Below are 20,524 nucleotides of genomic sequence, written 5' to 3'. Positions count from 1 at the left end.
TATCTGGCATTCTACCAATTGGAATTCTCTACTAACCGGAATTTCTGTCAAATCTGTTTTTTTGACTGGAGCTGTCTCTCATCCCTCAAACTGGCGCTAACACTTGTTCCCCATCAGACTCACTCTCACACAACCGCTAAAAATCATCAAACTCACTGGTAGTCGTTTTCCACAGCCTGCCCTCGTACTGGCCTCAGTCTCCCATTGTTTTGCAGCACCATGTTCCTTCGGCACTGCTCACTAGATTTGCGCGCTCCCGAACCTCTCACGGGACCTCAACATCTGCATCACCACAAGATCACCCAGGAGTTTTCTGATTGGGTGAAAACACGGAACTCTTAGGTAACCAGCATTTTTGATTAACTGGCACCACCCATTCCCTGCACTTGCCGAATAATAGAAATTTTACTCTACCAATAAAATACTGAAATTAGTATCAGTTTGCCAGTGAATCATGTGAGATAATTCTGATACACAGTATCACAATAAGTCTTAGCACCAATTCTGGTCACCACAGCACTGCTATCAACTGCCATTCATGAAAGCGGTTTAATGCCACTTCTAAAGGTAGAAGAGTCATAATAGTATAGGTTATCAATTCAAACTTTCGTTTCATGAAAGAAACATTTAAAGCTACCTTATAATGCTTTAAATTGTCACAGGAGATTAAATTACAATGTCTTCCACAACATCCGTTGTTCTGCACTACTTTTCACAACAGCTAGCTAAATATGTAGTACTGTACAAAGAAACTAACAAAACATTGTTCATTCCATATTCCATATTACACATTTTTGATTTAACCAGTTAAATGTTCAATTTGATTACATACCCTAGTAAGATCCATGCCGAGTTTCAATTGAGAAAGAAGGTGTAGGATAACGCTACGTTGATCATCCATGACTCCCAAGTCTTCCTCTACATTCTCCTCAGTGTCTGTAATCTCATCTTCAGGATTTATCACTTCAGGATTTTGTTGCTGATAAAAATAATATTAATCATCTGGATGAGTGGGTGGGATGGGAAATATCTTTTGAAATACTAGACAGTTTTGATACAAGCATCAGTCTGTTTTACACCCACCCCTCCCCTACCCCCCACACTCCCTTTATGTACTGGATTTTGTTTGTGCACACAAAGCAATGTTACTGGAAGCAGGAACTGTTAAGTAAGGATCCACAGCACAGCAGTTTCTTTGTTTTGAAATAGATACATCAACCATGTTTTAGAAATGAACTCACTCTGCATGACTGCAAAAAATTTGGCCTTGCACCTAAGTTTGACATTAGTCTAAAAGCAGATGGTATATTTACTGTGTGAGCTTATTGACAATAGACAGTTGAAGCTGGTGGCGTTTCACTCTGTGCTTGCTGATGGCTTTCTCACATCGTAAGCCCCCACCCTCACTCCACTGGATTAGAAATCAATCAAATGTAAAACCATCCTTTTCATTCAGTCATGTGACATCAGGATTTATAATCTTAATTATAAGCAGCATGTTCCAAAGCTCCTCAAGCATGACCTTATAACCAGTTTCTTCTGAAAGCAAATTTGACAGATTCTGCTGGCACATGTGGTTGTTAGGTTTGCAAAAACTCAGTAATCCTTTATTTCAGCATGTTTCAAAATGTGTAAATCACTACCGTTTTGCTCTTTATTTGCCTTCGTAACCCTAAACTGGCTGTCCAGGGATAAAAAGGCTCTTAATGGAATGATCAGTTAAATAGATGCTGCTGTTCATTTAGGATCATTGCAAATGTCAATAAAATGCATGCACACATTAGAAGATTCAGCTGTCATTTAATTATTCAACCCTCTCAAGATAAAATATAAAAAATTAAATAGGAAATGTAACCACAGGAAATGATAAGGTGGTAGTTTTCCTTTTCTATAAAGCTGAACTGGCATATTGAGCTGCTCAGAAAATATTGATGTAAATTGCATTTTTCATGTACTGTATAGCTCCAGTTATCATACTTGAATTATAACCAAAGATTTTTCACCAAGGTCCTTCTTTGATTTCCTTGGACCATACACTGACTTGTCATGAGGATAGCCAGGTGAACTGCTCTCAAATCTGTCAATACTATAAATGACTACATGGTGCCGAAAAAGGATGCCAGTGGAATTTTCTTCAATAAAAATTTCCAAAGGAAACCTTAACAATATAGTGAAGAATGTGTTTGCAGCAAGGTGGCAGTATATTTGTGGGAAAATGTAGTATGATAGAGTTCTAAGTTCATACCAAAGTAGGCAATATATAAAATGGAAATTAAGGTTCTAGAGAAAAGAACAACATCAGATGATGGTTATACAGGGTCATTCTCAAAGAAAGAGCTGGGGTCAAGTAGCTTGATTGCTTTTTGATCCAGGAATGATGTCTGGAGAAGAGACTGAAGAGGTGAGGAATAATAACTTTCAACAAATAACATATAGCAAACTGAGATTCTAGGGGCATAAAAATAATTTGAGAGTCAGGTGGTTTTCTAAAACCACTTGCGTCATGTACTGTATGGTACCTAATATAAAACAAAGCATTCTCCAATTTAGCATGAGCAATACCACAACGTTTATTTTGCAAGTTACAACAGTCGCTCTTCTGCGGTCATCAGAGAATGCAACTGCTAGAAAACAGAAACTTAAGTCACAACAACAAGATATCTTTTTCCAATATAACTTTTTAACAATTACTGAGGACAGTATACTTAACAATAAGATAAGTCAGAGAAGAATCAATATTGCAGTGGGTAGTGGCTGAGGAACTGATCATTGGTGGCAGAACCTGACAATTAGCAAAGTAATTTAAAAACAGCCATTTTAAATTAACTTAATCAACCATAATTTACTCAGGCTGTGAAGATAAACATGAGAATAAAGAGGCTAACATTGGGAAATTAGGGGGAAAGCTATAGTGTTCAGCATTCTTTCGATAAAGTAATCTGACATTCTATATTTGAATTGGTCTATTTAAACTATGTAGTTACTTAGACAAAAATAAAGATTCAGTATTTTTAGTGAACTTCTCAATCTCTGGTGAAGAACAGTCAATGAGCACCTACAATCTAGAGAAACTGCAAAAATACATCCTTCGTTCAATGGAGGAGGAGCATGAGTTAAAAAGGTCTCACATTTATATTGTGCCTTTCACAACCACAGGATGCCCCAAAGCACTTTACAGTCAGTGAACTACTTTTAAAGTGTAGCCACTCTTGTAGTGTAATGTACAGCACCAGTTTGCACACAGCCAGCTCCCACAAACAGCCATGTGATAGAGACCAGATATTCTGTTTTTGTAATGTTAGTTGAGGGATAAGTATTGGCGAAAGAAACTTCCCTGCTTATCTTTGAATAATGCAAAGGGATCTTTTGTGTCCACGTGGGAGGGTAGGCGGTGCCTCGGTTTAATGTCTCATCGAGAAGTCAGCACCTTTGACAGTGTTGCAATCCTTCAGTACAACACAGGAGTGTTAACTTGGATTTTTGTGCTCCAGTCCTGGAGTGGGACAACCTTGTGACTCAGAGGTGACAGTAAGACCATGAGCCACAGCTGACACAGTTTACCTCATTTATCTGGCTGATGGTTAGGACATTTTTGATCACATACAAAATCCAGCTCAAAGGAGTACTGCTTCAACAGAATTCTACTTAACCCAGGGGGCAGAATTTTGCCCTTGATGGGCAGGCAGACCCGACCGGCTTGGCGGCAGCAGGTGGGCAGCCGACTGCCGCTGCCAAAGCGGGCCCCACCACCATTTTGAGTGGGCAGGCCAATTAAGGACCGCCCAGTGGGCTGCCTGGCAGGAAGCCGGATGGGGGGGGGGGGGGGGGGGGGGGGGGGGGGAGGTAGAATTCCCCAACTGTCAAAGCGGGCTCTTTCACACGAGATGGGGCATGACAAAAACTTTATTAAAGATTTTTTAAACAGACATGAAACCTCATCCTGCCAGTGGATGAGGTTTCATGTTTTTTCAGAAGCCCGCTGGGGCTCCTGGCCTGCCTGCCAGCCTAAAGGTTGGACGGACAGGTCCTTTAAGTGGCTTAATTATCCTGTCAATGGCCTCAATTGGCCATTGACAGGTCGGTGGGCGGACAGCTGATCGCGCTGTGCCTCCGCCTTCCTGAATATTTAAATGGGGCGGGATGACGTCGGGGGTCATCCCGCATCATTTTTTCGTCGGCGAGCAGGCCCTGCCCCCAGCTCACCAACGGAAAAATTCTGGCCCGGGAATTGGCAAGTGAGGGAATTCAGTGCAGTGAGAGAAGAGGTGCTGTTCTGGTCTGCAAAACAAGGAGTGGTCCGAGAGATGGAATGGGATACAGCAATCTGAGAGCTGAGGTCCAGAGGCGCTAATTAGGTAAGCAGGTATGTGATTGGTTGGTAAATTTTAAGGTTTATTTTTTATTCTGTGAACTACAGCAACAAGTTACATTTATATTGTGCCTTTAACGTAAAGAAAGTCCCAAGGTGCTTCATGGGAGCATTAAAAAACACCGAGCCACATAAGGAAATATTAGATCAGATGACCAAAAGGAAGTTTTAATGAGTGTCTTACAGGAGGAAAGCGAGGTAAAAATGTGTAGAGGTGTAGGGAGGGAATTCTAGAGCTTGGGTCTAGGTAACCAAAGACATGGCTACCAATAATGGAGCAATTTATAATTGGGAATGCATAAGAGGTTAAAATTAGAGGATTGCAGATATCGCAGAGGTTATTGGGGTTAGAGGAGATTACAGAGATAGGGAGAGGAGAGGCCATGAAAGAATTTGAAAACAAGATGAACGTTTTAAGATCAAGACGTTGCTTCACTGGGAGCCAATGTAGATCAGGGAGCACAAAGGTGATCGGGGAAAAGGACACGCAGCAGAGTTTTGGATGAGTTCAATTACAGGGGGTAGAATGTGGGAGAGCAGTCAGAAGTACTTTGGAATAGTCTAATCTAGAAGTAACAAAGGCATGGATGAGGGTTTCAGCAGCAGATGAACTGAGACAGGAGCAAAGTCAAGTGATGTTCCGAAGGTGAAGAAAGGCAATCTCAGTGACGGTATGAATGTGAGTTCGGAGACTTGTGTCAGATGTCATCAAATATGATATCAAGATCACAAACAGACTGGTTTAATCTCAGACTTGCCAAAGAGAGGAATAGAGTCAATTGCTAGGGAATGGTATTTGGACCAGTGTCCCAAAGCAATGGCTCCAGTCTTCCTAATATTTTATTTAAGGAAACTTCTGCTCATCCAGTACTGGATAAGGAATCTAATAATTCAGCAACAGTGGAGCAGTCGAAAGAAGCAATGAGGTATGGCTGGGTGTCGTCAGCATACAAGTGAAAACTAACACCATGTCTTTGAATGATATCACCTAGCATCAGTGTGCAAATGAGAAAGAGGAAAGGGCCTAGGGTATATCCTTGGGGGAATACCAGAGGTAATATTGCAGGAGCAGGAAGAAACGTCATTGCAAGTGAAAGTAGGGCAGCAGTTTAAACTAGGAGTGAGAAAGTATAAGTACTGTACTGAATTTATAGCTTAATTAATTAAACTACTTGATATAATGACAAATAAGTGTTGAAAAAAGACTTTAATTAATTAAATAAATAAAACAAGGCTAGTCTGATATGGCAGATTAAGTTGTGCATCTGGACAGCAGAATTTGAGCACTTCTGGATGGCGAGGCAGTCCCGAGCAAACACATCTGCAAGAGATATCTCCAGCTTGAATCTCTCCAACACATTAAGCTGGAGTGTGAGAGAGAGACTCCCAGAATACAGAATAGAGTCACATCCCAGAGGAAAACACAGGCTGGAATTTTCTGCTCTCCCCCATGCAAGTTTGGTGGCAGAGTGAACATTTAATCAGGAGGGAGGTACTGGCTTGGGACTTGCCCGCCACGACCTCGATTAAGTCTGTGGTGGGAGGCCTGTGGATAGCCTTCCCACCTGCTGCCTATTCAGGCCCTTCAGTGGCTAATTAATGCCTACTTAAGGCCCTCATCCTGCTGTTGCTGGTATTAACCCAGCAATGGGCTCACCATGTGAGGAGCACAACAAGCAAACCCACGCAGGGTTGCTTGCGGTCTCCTGGGGTGTGTCCCTTGTTCAAAGGCTTTCAGTGCCTGATTGAGGGACCTGACATTGGGAAGGAGGGGGCATCCGCTGAGAACCAACCCCTGCCCTTGTTGCCTCCATAAGATTCCGGTCACAGGTTCAGGGAAGTAAGGGGGTGAATGATAGGGAGCCAGGTAGCAGGGAGTTAGGAGAGGTTGAGAAGGAGGTCCTGCAGATTTTGGTCCTGTCCAACATGTACAATGTATTTGCAACATGCGGGAACGATGAGAAAGACTCCAGAGAGAACAGCCACAATGCAGATCATGGCATCATGGCTCAGAAGACTTTCCACTGGGTGGAGGATGAAGAGGAAAACAGAAATGTTGTAGTAACAGGGGACTCGAATTCGGGGGATAGATGGCATCATCTGCAGCCAAGAATGAGAATTCCAAAGAGTGTGTTGCCTACCTGGTGCCAGAATAAGGGATATTTCACAGCGGCTGAAGAAGTTGGAAAAGGAGGGGGTAAATCCAGTTGTTATGGTCCAACGTTGGAACAAATAACATAGGTAGTAACAGGGTGGGTGTCCTGCTGAAAGAATATCAGGAATTGGGCTGTAAATTAAAAAGCAGGACCTTGAGGATAACTCAGCTGGAGTATTGCTTCCAGTCCTGGGCACTGCACTTTAGGAAGGATGTGAAGGCGTTGGAAATAGCGCAGAAAAGGTTCACAAGAATGGTTCCAGGGATGAGGAACTTCAGCTATGAAGATAGGTTGGAGAAGTTAGGAGTGTGTTCCTTACAGAAAATCATCAGAGAGGAGATTTGATAGAGATATTCAAAATCATGAGGGGTCTTAAACAGGGAGAAACTGTTCCCACTCATGAAAGGATTGAGAATGAGGAAGAATAGAGGAGGTGAATATTTTTTAAATGGAGAAACACTGCAGAAAGCTGCAGCACGGAGGGATATGGGGGTCCTCGTGCATGAATCCCAAAAAGCTAGCATACAAGTTCAGCAGGTAATAGAGAAGGCAAATGGAATGTTGGCCTTTATTTCAAAGGGAATGGAGTATAAAAATGGGAAAGTCTTGCTAAAATTATACAAGGCACTAGTTAGACCACACCTAGAATGCTGCAAACGTTTTGGTCCCCTTAACTAAGGAAAGATATACTGGCATTGGAGGCAGTCCAGAGAAGGTGCACTAGATTGATCCCGGGTATGGAGGGACTTTCTTATGAGGATAGGTTGAGTAGGTTGGGCCTGTACTTATTGGAGTATGGAAGAATGAGAGGTGACCTTATTGAAACATATAAGATTCTTAGGGGGCTTGACAGGGTTGATACTGAGAGGTTGTTTCCCTTGGTGGGAGACTCTAGGACCAGAAGGCATAATCTCAGAGTAAGGTGTCGCCCATTTAAGACAGAAATGAGGAGGAATTTCTTCTCTCAGAAGGTGGTGAATCTGTGAAATTCTTTACCACAGGGGGCTGTAGAGGCTGGGTCATTAACTATATTCAAGGCTGAGATAGACAGATTTTTAATCAGTAAGGGAATCAAGAGCTATGGGGAAAAGGCAGAAAAGTAGAGTTGAGGATTATCAGATCAGCCACAATCTCATTGAATGGCGGAGCAGACTCGATGGGCCGAATGGCCTACTTCTGCTCTTATGTCTTATGGAGAGGACATGGATTTAAAGAAATTTGCAGAAGAAACAAAAATGATATGAGAAAAACTCTCTCATGCAGTAAGTGGTTAAGGTCTGAAATGCAACCTGAGAGTGTGGTGGAGGCAGGTTCAATTGATGCATTCCAAAGGGGATCAGACTGTTATCTGAAAAGAAAGAACGTGCAGGGTTACAGGGAAAAGGCAGAAGAATAGTACTAAGGGAATTGCTCATTCTGAGAGCCAGTGCAAACATAACGGGCCAAATGGCTTCCTTCTGCGCTGTAAAAATTCTGTGATTCTTAGAACCACTAGATTATTGCCTAAGCCATGTGCAAATTGGCATAGGAGCAGATAGAGCAGGGGAATTAACATGTGACTAAAGGGCTGATGTAGGAAAGAGGGGTTCCTTTCTATGGGACACTGGAACCAGTTTTGGGACAAGAAAGAGCTGTACCGATGGGGCAGGCTCCACCTGAACCAGGGTGGGACCTGAAACCTAGTGGAAAGAATAAATAGGGAGGTGGCAAGGGGCTTAAACCAATATGATGGAGGGAAGGTTCAACAAGAATCATAGGCAGCCTAAATATAAACAAAAGAGGACAGGAGAGCTTAATAAAGTAAGGGAGGACATTGATCGTAAGGGAATGAATAGAACTATGGAACAGGAATCTGAAAAGAGAGTTAAACATAAAGTGGGAGGAAATCCTATTAAAAATGAGTTAAATTATCTGCGCAACAATGCAACAGTGTCCATAATAAAACAAGGGAGCTGGAGGCAATCATGTGTTGAGAGGAACCAGACATAGATTACTGAAACAAGGCTACAGGAAAACCAGGACTGGGAATTAAATATAGCAGGACATAAGACATTTAGAGAAGATAGAAAGTGAAAATGGGGAGGTGGAATAGCTTTACTTATTAAGGATAACACATTGTTAGTAGTAAAAAGGGATACAGCTATTGGCAAGACAAAAATATAATGCATATGGATACAGAAAGAAGAAAATAAAGGATCCATCACACTAATAGGTGTAGCCTACAGATCACTTAATAGTGGAATGGAGGTTAAAGATGAAATATGCAGAAAAATTAGGGAATTGAGTAAAAAAACAGAATAATAATTAAAGGAGATTTCAACTACCCTGATATTAATTGGACTGAAGGGGTGGATAAAGGGGATAAGGGAATGGAGTTCCTACAATGTGTACAGATCCCTTTCAAACGAAATAAGAGAAAAGCCCAACAAGGGAACATTAGCTTTTAGTCTAGTAATGGGGCATGAATCAGAGCAGATAACAGAAGTAAAAACAGGGAATCCTAGGCAACAATGATCATGATGTAATAAACTTTATGATGATGATGATACAGAAGGACTTTCGCATGATGAAAATCAGTTTAGCAGATTGGAGAATAGACTTGGAAAAATGATATATAAAATAAAAATGAAATAAAAGTGCAATAGATAATTCAGAAAAAAATTTACCCAATGTGATGAGATTGTGCAACTCTTTACCAGAGAAAGCAGCTGAAGTGAGTAGGTCAGGTGCATTTAAGGAAAAGAGTTAATTTCCTCACCATCAAGTACCTGTCCAACATTCTTCGAAAACTTTTTATGGAATCTGCTTCCACTACCTTTACAGGTGAAGCTTTCCCAATCCTGGCAACGCTTGTGTGAAAATTTGTTCTCATCCCATCTCTAGATCTTTTGCCAATGATTTTGAATCTAAAACCTCTAATTATTGGCCTATTCATCACAGGGAATAATTTTTCCATCTTCTCCATCTAAACCTCTCATCATCTTGAAAACCTCTGTTCGATCACGTCTTCCTGCTTTGGAAACTTATTTACACAGCTACATAAATCGATTAGAAGGTTCCCTTGTCATTTATTTAAAAAAACATCGAATTATACAAAAATATTCCTGTTGTTCTTATTGTTCAGCTCTCTATTTGCATTCTGGAACAATAAATTCCAGAACTGAACTTAGAAATAAAGACTAAGGGTGGAATCATCCCAGATTTGTACAAAGTGCTGTAGCAGGCGGGTATGACAATGTTTTACCCACTGGCCGCAATGGTGGCTTTTCACGCCATATCGTCCCAAACCTGCCAAATCAATTATGCATTCCCGGGAAACACATCGTCCCATGGCAGGTGGGCTCTCATTCGCCCACCGTGCCATCACCTCGCCACTTCAGCACACCAGGCGCCATGCTTAAAGTCCAACCACGGGCACACATCTAGTGCTTAGAGCCGACGACTGTTGCAGGGAAGATGTCCATGAAAGGCAAAAAGACTATAGCCCCCAGGTTTAGCGACGCGTCACTGGAACATCTTTTGGATGCCATGGAGGCCCTCTGTGACGTCTTCCTACCCCTGCTCTGGCCATAGGATGGGCAGCAGCGTGAGCAACCAGGCTTGGGAGGTGGCAGCAGCGGTGGTCAGTGCCAACACCCTTCAAAAGAGGACAGCCACCCATGCCGCAAGAGGATGAATGATCTCCTGCATTCCACCAAGGTAAGTCACTCTTCTCATCACTCTCAACTCACACACTCACAAACCCATCATACATCCACTGGGATCTCACTCACTGCCAGTTAAAGGGACATCACCATTCACTCTGTCATACACTGTTCATTGTCCTCATCCCGTCCATGGAACCACTCACCACCCACACATGCCAGGCATACTTACCAACTGGCCTGGTAGGCATCCTGCTTACACTCTCTCCATCTCTATTCATGCAGGACAAGCTGGCACACAATAAGAGGGAAAGGTCGCAGACCTGTGGAGGAATGCCTGAAATCAAGGTCCTCACAGACTTTCAAAACAGAGCCATCCAGCTAGCCAGCCACAATCTGGACCATTCCAGTGCTGATAGTGAGGTCGGCGGTGCTCTAATAAGTGAGGGTCCAGCAGTACAACATGCATCAGTCAATCATTCTGTGAGTGATGTGTCCTGTTCACAGGCTATTGCCACGTACTAATTATCTCCCCCTTGCTTCCAAGGCACATATGGGAAACAGCTGACTGGGTTCACGACCCAAGGCCTCCAATCAAGCCCTGAAGAGACTTCAGAAGGGGAATCCGAAGGCACCCTCCTTGAAGTCCCGTCACAGTGTTCACCCACACCCTCCACCAGCACAGACACACATGCCTCAGTAGGACCTAGCTTTAGAATATTCTTGGGATCACAATCTGGTAAGCACATCGCACTGTCTGATCCACAGCAGGTGGCGGCAGGAACTTTCCAGGTATCTGGCACTCAGAGGACTGCTGAAGGCCAGAAAATTGCTGAGTCCAAGTCAGATGATGAGCCTCTGGACTGGGTCATGTCATAGTTGCTGGAGCTGCAAAGGCAAGGTCAGGAACATCAGGAAGGGTTGTCCACTGCACTCCTCAGATTGTAAGGCACAATGGGGGAGTCCAACCACCTTCAGGCTGAGGTCAACACTGGTAGGCTGGCAGCCACCATGGAAACCTTGGTCCAGAACGTCGCTCCTGCACTGCTGCACGGACTCAACTCCATCGCTGATGCCATATTTGGCCTCCAACAGTGTGTGCATGAGAGGGGTGCGGGCAGCTCGATCTCACTCCAGCTACCCCTTCTCCTCAAGGAGTCTGGGACCCATGGGCACCCATAGGGAGGAGGACCAGCAGACGTCCCCCTAGCGCCATCCATCCAGGTAACTCCAAGTGTCCGGCCCATCTGAATCTCCTCATCCTGTGACCTCAGAAGCTCCCGCTCCACAGGCCGAGAAGGTTGCCACTGCCATACAACAGGACCTCGAAAGCAGGCTGGGGTCCTCCAGGTCCTGGCCCTCCTGAGGACACCCACAAAGGTCATCACAGACAGGGCATAGCAGGCTGCCTCCACCTCCGCTGTGGATGTCTGGGGGACACAAAGACATAGTGGCAGGGTTAGAAAAGTTAAGAAGATGTAACTCTTATAGAGTTAAAACAATTAAACTAAATTTAAAAAATTGGGATAAATCAGGCACAGCCCCTAATTCAGGTCAGCTGTAAAACCAAGAACAAAGTTTAAAGGAAACTTACAAACTTTAAACCAAAATATGATTAAAGGGATCAATAAAACACCCCAGTCCCTGCGGTGCCAACCGGGCACGGAAGGCCTCGAGTGTGCCGGCAGACACCGGTTAAGAAGATAAAAACAAAGGCAGGAGTTCCCTCCCCATTCAACGGATCCTTTCACCCACCTCCAATATTCTCCCTCCACCGGGACCCCTCCCTCTGGATTCTTACCTTCTCTTGATCTTTTCATTGAGAACTGTCGGCGCGACATTAGTCGTCTCAATTTCTATGCTCCTCTCACCCATTCTAATCTGTCTCTCTCTGAACTTACTGCACTCCGTTCTCTCAGGTCCAACCATGACATTGTCATCAAACCCGCTGACAAGGGTGGTGCTGTTGTTGTCTGGCGCGCTGACCTCTACCTCGCAGAGGCTGAGTGTCAACTCGCAGACATTTCCTCCTACCTCTCCCTGGACCATGACCCCACCACTGAACATCAAGCCATTGTTTCCAGGACTGTCACTGACCTCATCTCCTCTGGGGATCTTCCTCCCACAGCTTCCAACCTGATAGTCACCAAACCTCGGACGGCCCGCTTCTACCTCCTACCCAAAATCCACAAACAGAACTGCCCGGTAGACCGATCATCTCAGCTTGCTCCTGCCCCACAGAACTCATTTCTCGTTATCTTGACTCCCTTCTCTCTCCCCTTGTCCAGTCCCTTCCCACCTACATCCGTGATTCCTCTGACACCTTACGTCACATTAACAATTTCCAGTTCCCTGGCCCCAACCGCTTCCTCTTCACCATGGACGTCCAATCCCTCTACACATCCATCCCCCACAAGGATGGTCTGAGGGCCCTTAGCTTCTTCCTCGAACAGAGGCTCGAACAATCCCCATCCACCACTACTCTACTACTCTCCTCCGTCTGGCTGAACTTGTTCTCACACTGAACAATTTCTCCTTCGACTCCTCTCACTTCCTCCAAATAAAAGGTGTGGCTATGCCTGTCTCTTTATGGGGTATGTGGAACATTCCTTGTTCCAGTCCTACGCCGGCCCCCTTCCACAACTCTTTCTCCGGTACATCGATGATTACTTCGGTGCTGCTTCATGCTCTCGTCGGGACTTGGAAAAATTTATTAATTTTGCTTCCAATCTCCACCCCTCCATCATTTTCATGTGGTCCATCTCTGACACTTCCCTTCCCTTCCTTGACCTCTCTGTCTCAATCTCTGGTGATAGACTGTCCACCTATATCCATTATAAACCCACCGACTCCCACAGCTACCTCGACTACAGCTCCTCACACCCCGCTTCCTGTAAAGACTCCATCCCATTCTCTCAGTTCCTTCGCCTCTGTCACATCTGTTCCGATGATGCTACCTTCAGAAACAGTTCCTCTGACATGTCCTCCTTCTTCTTTAACCGAGGTTTTCCACCCACGGTCATTGACAGGGCCCTCAACCGTGTCCGGCCCATCTCCCGCGCATCCACCCTCACGCCTTCTCCTCCCTCCCAGAAACATGATAGGGTCCCCCTTATCCTCACTTATCACCCCACCAGCCTCCGCATTCAAAAGATCATCCTCCGCCATTTCCGCCAACTCCAGCATGATGCCACCACCAAACACATCTTCCCTTTACCCCCCTGTCGGCATTCCGTAGGGATCGCTCCCTCCGGGACACCCTGGTCCACTCCTCCATCACCTCCTACTCCTCAACACGGTCCTATGGCACCACCCCACGCCCACGCAAAAGATGTAACACCTGCCCCTTCACTTCCTCTCTCCTCACCGTCCAAGGGCCCAAATACTCCTTTCAAGTAAAGCAGCATTTCACTTGCATTTCCCCCAACTTAGTCTACTGCATTCGTTGCTCCCAATGTGGTCTCTTCTACATTGGAGAGACCAAACGTAAACTGGGCGACCGCTTTGCAGAACACCTGCGGTCTGTCCACAAGAATGACCCAAACCTCCCTGTCACTTGCCATTTTAACACTCCACCCTGCTCTCTTGCCCACATGTCTGTCCTTGGCTTGCTGCATTGTTCCAGTGAAGCCCAACGCAAACTGGAGGAACAACACCTCATCTTCCGACTAGGCACTTTACAGCCTTCCGGACTGAATATTGAATTCAACAACTTTAGGTCTTGAGCTCCCTCCTCCATCCCCAGTTTCCCCCTTCCTTTTGTCTTTTTCCAATAAATTATATAGATTTTTCTTTTCCCACCTATTTCCATTATTTTTAAATATTTTTAAATCTTTTATGCTCTCCCCACCCCCACTAGAGCTATACCTTGAGTGCCCTACCATCCATTCTTAATTAGCACATTCGTTTAGATAATATCACCAACTTTAACACCCATGTGTTCTTTTGTTCTGTTGTTTGTGACATCTTTTGATGATCTGCTTCTATCACTGCTTGTTTGTCCCTACAACCACACCAACCCCCTCCACTTCTCTCTCTCTCTCTCTCTCCGCCCCCCACACACCTTAAACCAGCTTATATTTCAACTCTTTCTTGGACTCGAACTCAAGTTCTGTCGAAGGGTCATGAGGACTCGAAACGTCAACTCTTTTCTTCTCCGCCGATGCTGCCAGACCTGAGTTTTTCCAGGTAATTCTGTTTTTGTACCGGTTAAGAAGATGTAGTTGCACAGTCTGGGCACGAGTGTAAATCACTTGTACATACTGTTCACTATTGTCAATAAACTCCCAAGAATATCTCCCTGCCTATGGTTCCTTTTTCTGATGAGCAGTGTTCATGTCACTCAGATGTGAAACCTTTCTGCACGTTAAAGGCAGGTGGCCCAGTCCAGGGCCTCTTCCCTGTGCTTTGTGCAGCCTTCATACCAAAGTGATGGTCCGGCCTCATATTCCCTGGACACATTACTGATGCCTGCACCTCAATAGTGCTCATCATTGCCCCCAGAACGTAGTGGGCAGGCATCAGAGTTCCATCATTCTCTCGTGCTCTCAGCACCTTTAAGGTGGGGCTGACCCTATTCTCTTCAGCATCTGTAACCAGTGACACTGTGCTCCTGAAGAGGTCAGGTGATGAGGGCAGACAAAGGATCAGCTGCTCCTAAAGATTCATGGCTGCATCTCTACGATATGACCCTGATCACAGAGCGCAAGCGAGCTGCCAGGCAGGAGTCAGACATTCTCAGAGGCTATGTGAAGATCTATGGGGTATCCTTATTGCATGTCATCATCATCCTTGTGCAATCGAGCGACTATTAGGGCCTCCACTGCATCTCCAAGACAAGAGCATTACCACAGAAAGCATGCTCGCTGCCTTAAGCCAGACAGGAGTCAAACGTTCACAGATGCAATGTGAGGATCTCTGGGGTCTCGTTCGCTGCATGTCATCATCATCCTCCACAAATCTAGCAGCTATGAGGGCCTCTCCAGCACACCTGCCTCATCTGGCCAGTGCGAGGGCCTCATCCCCACCATTGCCGCCTTTGAGGACCTCCTCACCCTCATCCCCGTCAGTATCCTCCTAATCCAAGGAAACCTCCAGCTCCTCCATCTCCTCTTCAGCCAGCCCCTCTCCTCATTGGGCGCAGCAAGCAATGACAATGCATGACACCCTCTGTGGGCTATATTGCAGGGCTCCACCGGACCCGTGTCCAGGCACCAGAACCTCATTCCAATGGTCTGCTCCACCAAGTTGTGAATTGCAGCATAAGCCTCATTATACCTTCGCTCTGCTGCAGTCTGAGGCCACTGCACGGATCTCATCAGCCACATCCTCTGCGGGTAGCCCTTGATCCCAAGAAGCCATCCCTGCAGCTTCTGTGGACCCTGGAATACATGAGGGATCTGTGACCGACTGAGAATGTAGGAGTCATGCACATTCCCTGGAAACCGTGCCCAGACCTGCAGGGTGCGTTTCTGGTGGTCGCACATCAGCTGCACATTCAGCAAATGGAATTCCTTGCAGTTCACATAGCTGACCACGTTGTATCGGAGATCTGAGCGCCAAGTGCAGTCAATGGCACCTGACACCTGTGGAAAACCAGAAATCTGGGGAAATCAGATCACTCTTGGATCCTGGTTGCCCTGGTCCCAGGCAAAATGCACAAATTTGTGTGCCCTCGCAAAGATGGCATCCATGCCTCATTTGTGGGTGGGGGCTTGCAATAGCCCACAGGGGTTACCTGTGGAGCCCTCAAAGGAGCCACTGGTGTAGAAATTGAGCACCACCACTGTCACTTTCACGACCACCGACAATGGATGCCCTCCATGTTCCCGTGGCGCCAAATCCTACAGCAGGTGGATGATGTGCCGACCAATTCCCTAGACATGACCAGCCTTCGGCAATGCTGGTTCTCAGTCATCTGCAGGAGTGAAAAGCAGCGTCTATGGGCCCTGAGTGTCGCTAAGCGCCGACCAGCAATCGATTGCTGTGGCTTTTGAATAATTTGTGGGAGCCCCAGCTGCCCCTTCTTCCTGACTGGGGAACTGTCATGAACAGACCAATTTGGGGTTGTTTTACCATCTTGCAGAGCTGTCTAGATCAGACCAATTTGAAGTTAACATTTGTAATATAGTATGTTCTTGTATGTATTTGTACTATAGTATATATAGATGTATAGCATAATGTATATGATACACACAGATTTTTTTCTTCCTTTTTAATAAAGTTATCGCTCCTTCAATCATTAATAATTGTTTAAAAATTGTCTAATAAAGATTATTGTTTTCATACATTGCTTGGTGTTGAGTCACTCATTCCTGTTCATCTAGAGTATGGCTCCAAACCTAAGTGAGACTCCGCAAGGGACGCTCGCGCCCTTAACAGTACTGAAAAATCAGGTAACCGGTTTAATTATAGAACTATTTTTAATGTCAGAAATTTCTTCTTGTTGTAATCCCTCACACCCAAGATAACTTACATTGTGTGGTTAATGGTTGTAATGGCCTTGGATGAAGTACAGATTCACAAGAACATTGCTGAGGTTTAAAGAGTTAACTTGACTTGCATTCCTTTGAGTTTACTTGGCTGAGGTGTTTAATCAAGGTGTTTAAAATTAGGGATTTGAATCAAAGGTGGTAAACAGCTGAGATATAGATCAGCCATTATCTGATTGAGTGGAAGTTTGAGGGGATGAATGGCCTACTCTAGTTCCTATGCTCACAAGTACTGGCAATCAGTACTGATAACATTGCTGGTTGGTTGCAGGAAATAAAAAGGGAAAAAAGTAAATGCATTATACATTGAGGAAATTAAGCTAAAATTGTGAAATGGTTTGTTTAAACTAAACATTTTAATGCTTACAAACTTCAGATAATCACATATCTGGTGCCACCTGATGGTTAAAAGTTAAAGTGCACATTTTGCAGATTATAATTTTACTTTTACCCTGGATTCAGTACATGAAAACAACACTAATACAAGCATATTAATTGCTTTCTTCAGTGCAACCCACAGTTGTAAACAGACATCATAGTTGCTTAAGGTCTAAAATCCAGAAGATGGAATCAGCTGTTTTCTCCAACACAGCAAAAAGAAAGAAAAATCTACATCAAGACAAGCCAGAAAAGTCTTGGACTGCAGAAAGCAATCTTGTTCTGAAGTCTTGGATTTCCACAGCAAAGTGGAAGAGAGTTTAAAAGATCATGTGGTATGCCTTTAGTAAAACTACAGCAGTTTGCCTTGGGTAATATTACCGGATTTTTCTCGTTAAATATCTAGAAGGGGGTGTTGCCTTGAAGGTGTTTGCGGGTCTGACCAAGTAGGGAGTTGTTTGGGAGTCAAACGGACTCAAAATATTAACTGTGTTCCTCTCCGCAGATTCTGTCAGACTTGCTGAGTTTTTCCAGGTATTTTTATTTTTGAGTTGTTTGGGAGGATGTTTTGGAAGATTAACTTTAACTGTAATCTTGTATGCTTAAATGTTCTTTCCTTCTTGTTAATAAAACTTTTACTTTTAACTTTTAAAATCCTGAAAGTGTTACTGGACTTCTTGCTGCTGAGATGAGTGCATTTTCTTTTCATTTTCAGAATACAAAAAGAGTATGGCCCTTAAGTGAAGTTTCCCTCTGGTATTTGGTTTGCTCAGCAATTAACATCTGCTGTGGTGATCACATAAATTGTTTTGTTTTTGGTAGTGCTGATTGAGGGAAGAATGCTGGCCAGCAAAGACAACTCCCTGCTCTTCAAAAACAATCCTGTGACATTTTATGTCTAACTGAAGGAGTAGTGAAGCCAGATTTAACATATATCAAGAAGAGGGCAGAGTTTTCTGTGCATGCTGGCGTCGGGCGTCATGGCGGACACAAGCAGAAGGCCAAAAATCGGTTTCACGCCGTCGTGAAACTAGTTTGCAATTATCTGCTCCGTCCATCAATAGCAGGCCACCTTTTCCACTGCCAGACAACGGTTAATTTTAATACATCAGCATTTCATCATAAGCCCTGCTTGCCAGAATCATTCCCCATGCTGGATTATCCAGGCACGTCAGCATGATTGCACGTCAGTGTGTTTCACAACAGCACATGAACGACGTGCACCTGGCGAGCTGCACTTTGCTTGGGACTCTGAGGTTTGTTTGCCTACCTTGTTTCAGGCACCGCTCACAGTCATTAGCATCAGGCTTCACAGGCAGCACCAAACTACATTTAAGGGGGCTCTCAGATCGATCTCTACCTACCAGACCAACAATAAGGCAGGGTGGCTTTTCAAACGCTGCAAGGCTAGGACTTGCTTGGGTAAAGGGGAGAAGTAGCCTCAGACAAGGGAAAAGGCTGCAGGGAGAGGGCTGTGCTGGGGAAGTGAGGTATCCAAGGGTGTATGTGGGGGCACATGTTGACCTGTGTAATTGGCCTCAAGATAGTGAGGGCTGAGGAGGCAGTCTCCAGAGGAGAGAAGCCAGATGGTGATGTGAGGGTTTGTGTAGAGAGTTTGGGGATGTCCCTTGAGCTGGCAGAGAGATGTCAGTTTCATACCCTTACGCCCTCACCTCAATAAATTTTGAGCTCGGTACAATGCTGAACTCTTCTTCCGTTGCCTTTGTTTCCGTGCTTGCTTCTTTGGGCAAGAGTCCTCCTGCAATTCCACAGATCCTTTCACCCTCCACCTGGACCCCTCCCTCTGGCCTCTTACCTGCTTGTGATCTTTTCATTGAGAACCGTTGGCGTACATCAGCTGTCTCAAGCTTGGCCTAAATAGCCAAGTGGTTATGGTACTGGGTTTGTAACCCCAAGATCAAGAGTTCAAATCTCACAATGGCAAACTATGAAACAATGTAACTTCATCTGAATAGGAACAGATAGAAACGTGTTTGTACTCGAAAGAGTTACATCAGCTGTCTCAATTTCTCTGTTCCTCTCACCCACTCTAACTTGTCTCCTTCTGAACTTGCTGCACTCCGTTCTCTTATGTCCAACCCTGACTTTGTTATCAAACCTGCTGCTAAGTGTGGTGCTGCTGTCATCTGGCATGCTGACCTCTAGCTTGCAGAGGCTGAGCACCAACTCTCAGACACTTCTTCCTACCTCCCTCTGGACCATGCCCCCACCACTGAACATCAAGCCATTGTTTCCAGGACTGTCACTGGCTTCTTCCCCTCTGGAAATCTTCCCTCCACAGCTTCCAACCTAATAGACTCGGAACCCTGGACAGCCCGCTTCTACCTCATTCCCAAAATCCACAAACAGGACTGGCCCGGTAGACCGATCTTGTCAACCTGTTCCTGCCCCACAGAACTAATTTCTTCCTATCTTGAGTCCATTCTCTCTCCCCTTGTCCAATCTCTTCCCACCTATACCCACGATTCCTCTGATGCCCTACGTCATATCAACAATTTCCAGTTTCTTAGCTCTAACCACCTCCTCTTCACTATGGACATCCAGTCCCTCTATACATCCATCCCCCACCAGGATGGTCTGAGGGCTCTCTGCTTGAACCCGAACAATCCCCTCCTCCATCTGGTTGAACTTGTTTTCTCACTGAACAATTTCTCCTTCAACTCGTCTCACCCCCTCCCAATGAAAGGTGTGGCTATGGATACCTGCATGGGCCCCAGTTATGCCTGTCTCTTTATGGGGTATGTGGAACATTCCTTGTTCCAAGTCCTCAGGCCCTCTCCCACAACTCTTTCTTTGGTACATCGGTGACTGTTTCAATGCTGCTTCATGCTCTTCACAGTCCATCTCCAACCCTTCCCTTCCCTCTCTGTCTCCATTTCTGGTGATAGACTGTCCACCAATATTCATTACAAACCCACCAAGTCCCACTGCTACCGCGACTACAGCTCCTAACATCTTGCTTCCTGTAAGGACTCCATCCCATTCTCAGTTCCTTCGCCTTTATCACATCTGTTCTGACAATGCCACTTTCCAAAACGGCACTTCTGACATGTCTTCTTTCTTCCTGAACTGAGATTTCCCACCCACTGTGGTTGACAAGGCCCTCAACTGTGACCAACCCATCTCCCGCACCTCTGCTCTCACACCTTCCCCTCCCTCCCAGAGCCCTTTGTCCTCACTTTTCACCCCACCAGCCTCTGCATTCAAAGGGTTATCCTCCACCATTTCTGCCAACTCCAGCATGATGCCACCACCAGGTACATCTTCCCCTCAACCCTGTCAGCATTCTGTAGGGACCGTTCACCTCATAGCTTTCCCATGGAACCTTCCCATGCAATCGCAGAAGGTGCAAAACCTGCCTCTTTACCTCCTCCCTCCTCACCATCCAAGGGCCCAAACACTCCTCTCAGGTGAAGCAGCACTTCATTTACACCTCCTTCAATTTGGTCTACTGCATTCGCTGCT

At 45.2% G+C, this 20,524-nt stretch overlaps 1 protein-coding gene across 2 annotated transcripts in view; it reads right to left on the bottom strand.

Moving 5' to 3' along the window:
* LOC121276445 (oxysterol-binding protein-related protein 10-like) overlaps positions 1–20,524 on the bottom strand; it is a 246,346-nt gene that overhangs the window by 71,718 nt on the left and 154,104 nt on the right. For both annotated transcript variants that reach the window (XM_041184858.1, XM_041184857.1), the window contains exon 7: positions 833–979. In XM_041184858.1, the coding sequence (XP_041040792.1) occupies positions 833–979 (147 nt within the window). The remainder of the gene's footprint in view (positions 1–832; positions 980–20,524) is intronic.

The sequence above is a fragment of the Carcharodon carcharias genome, chromosome 3 (assembly GCF_017639515.1).
Source record: "Carcharodon carcharias isolate sCarCar2 chromosome 3, sCarCar2.pri, whole genome shotgun sequence".
Lineage (NCBI taxonomy): Eukaryota > Metazoa > Chordata > Chondrichthyes > Lamniformes > Lamnidae > Carcharodon > Carcharodon carcharias.
The sequence above is the reverse complement of the archived record's forward strand: the minus strand, read 5'-3'. Positions and strand labels throughout refer to the sequence as shown.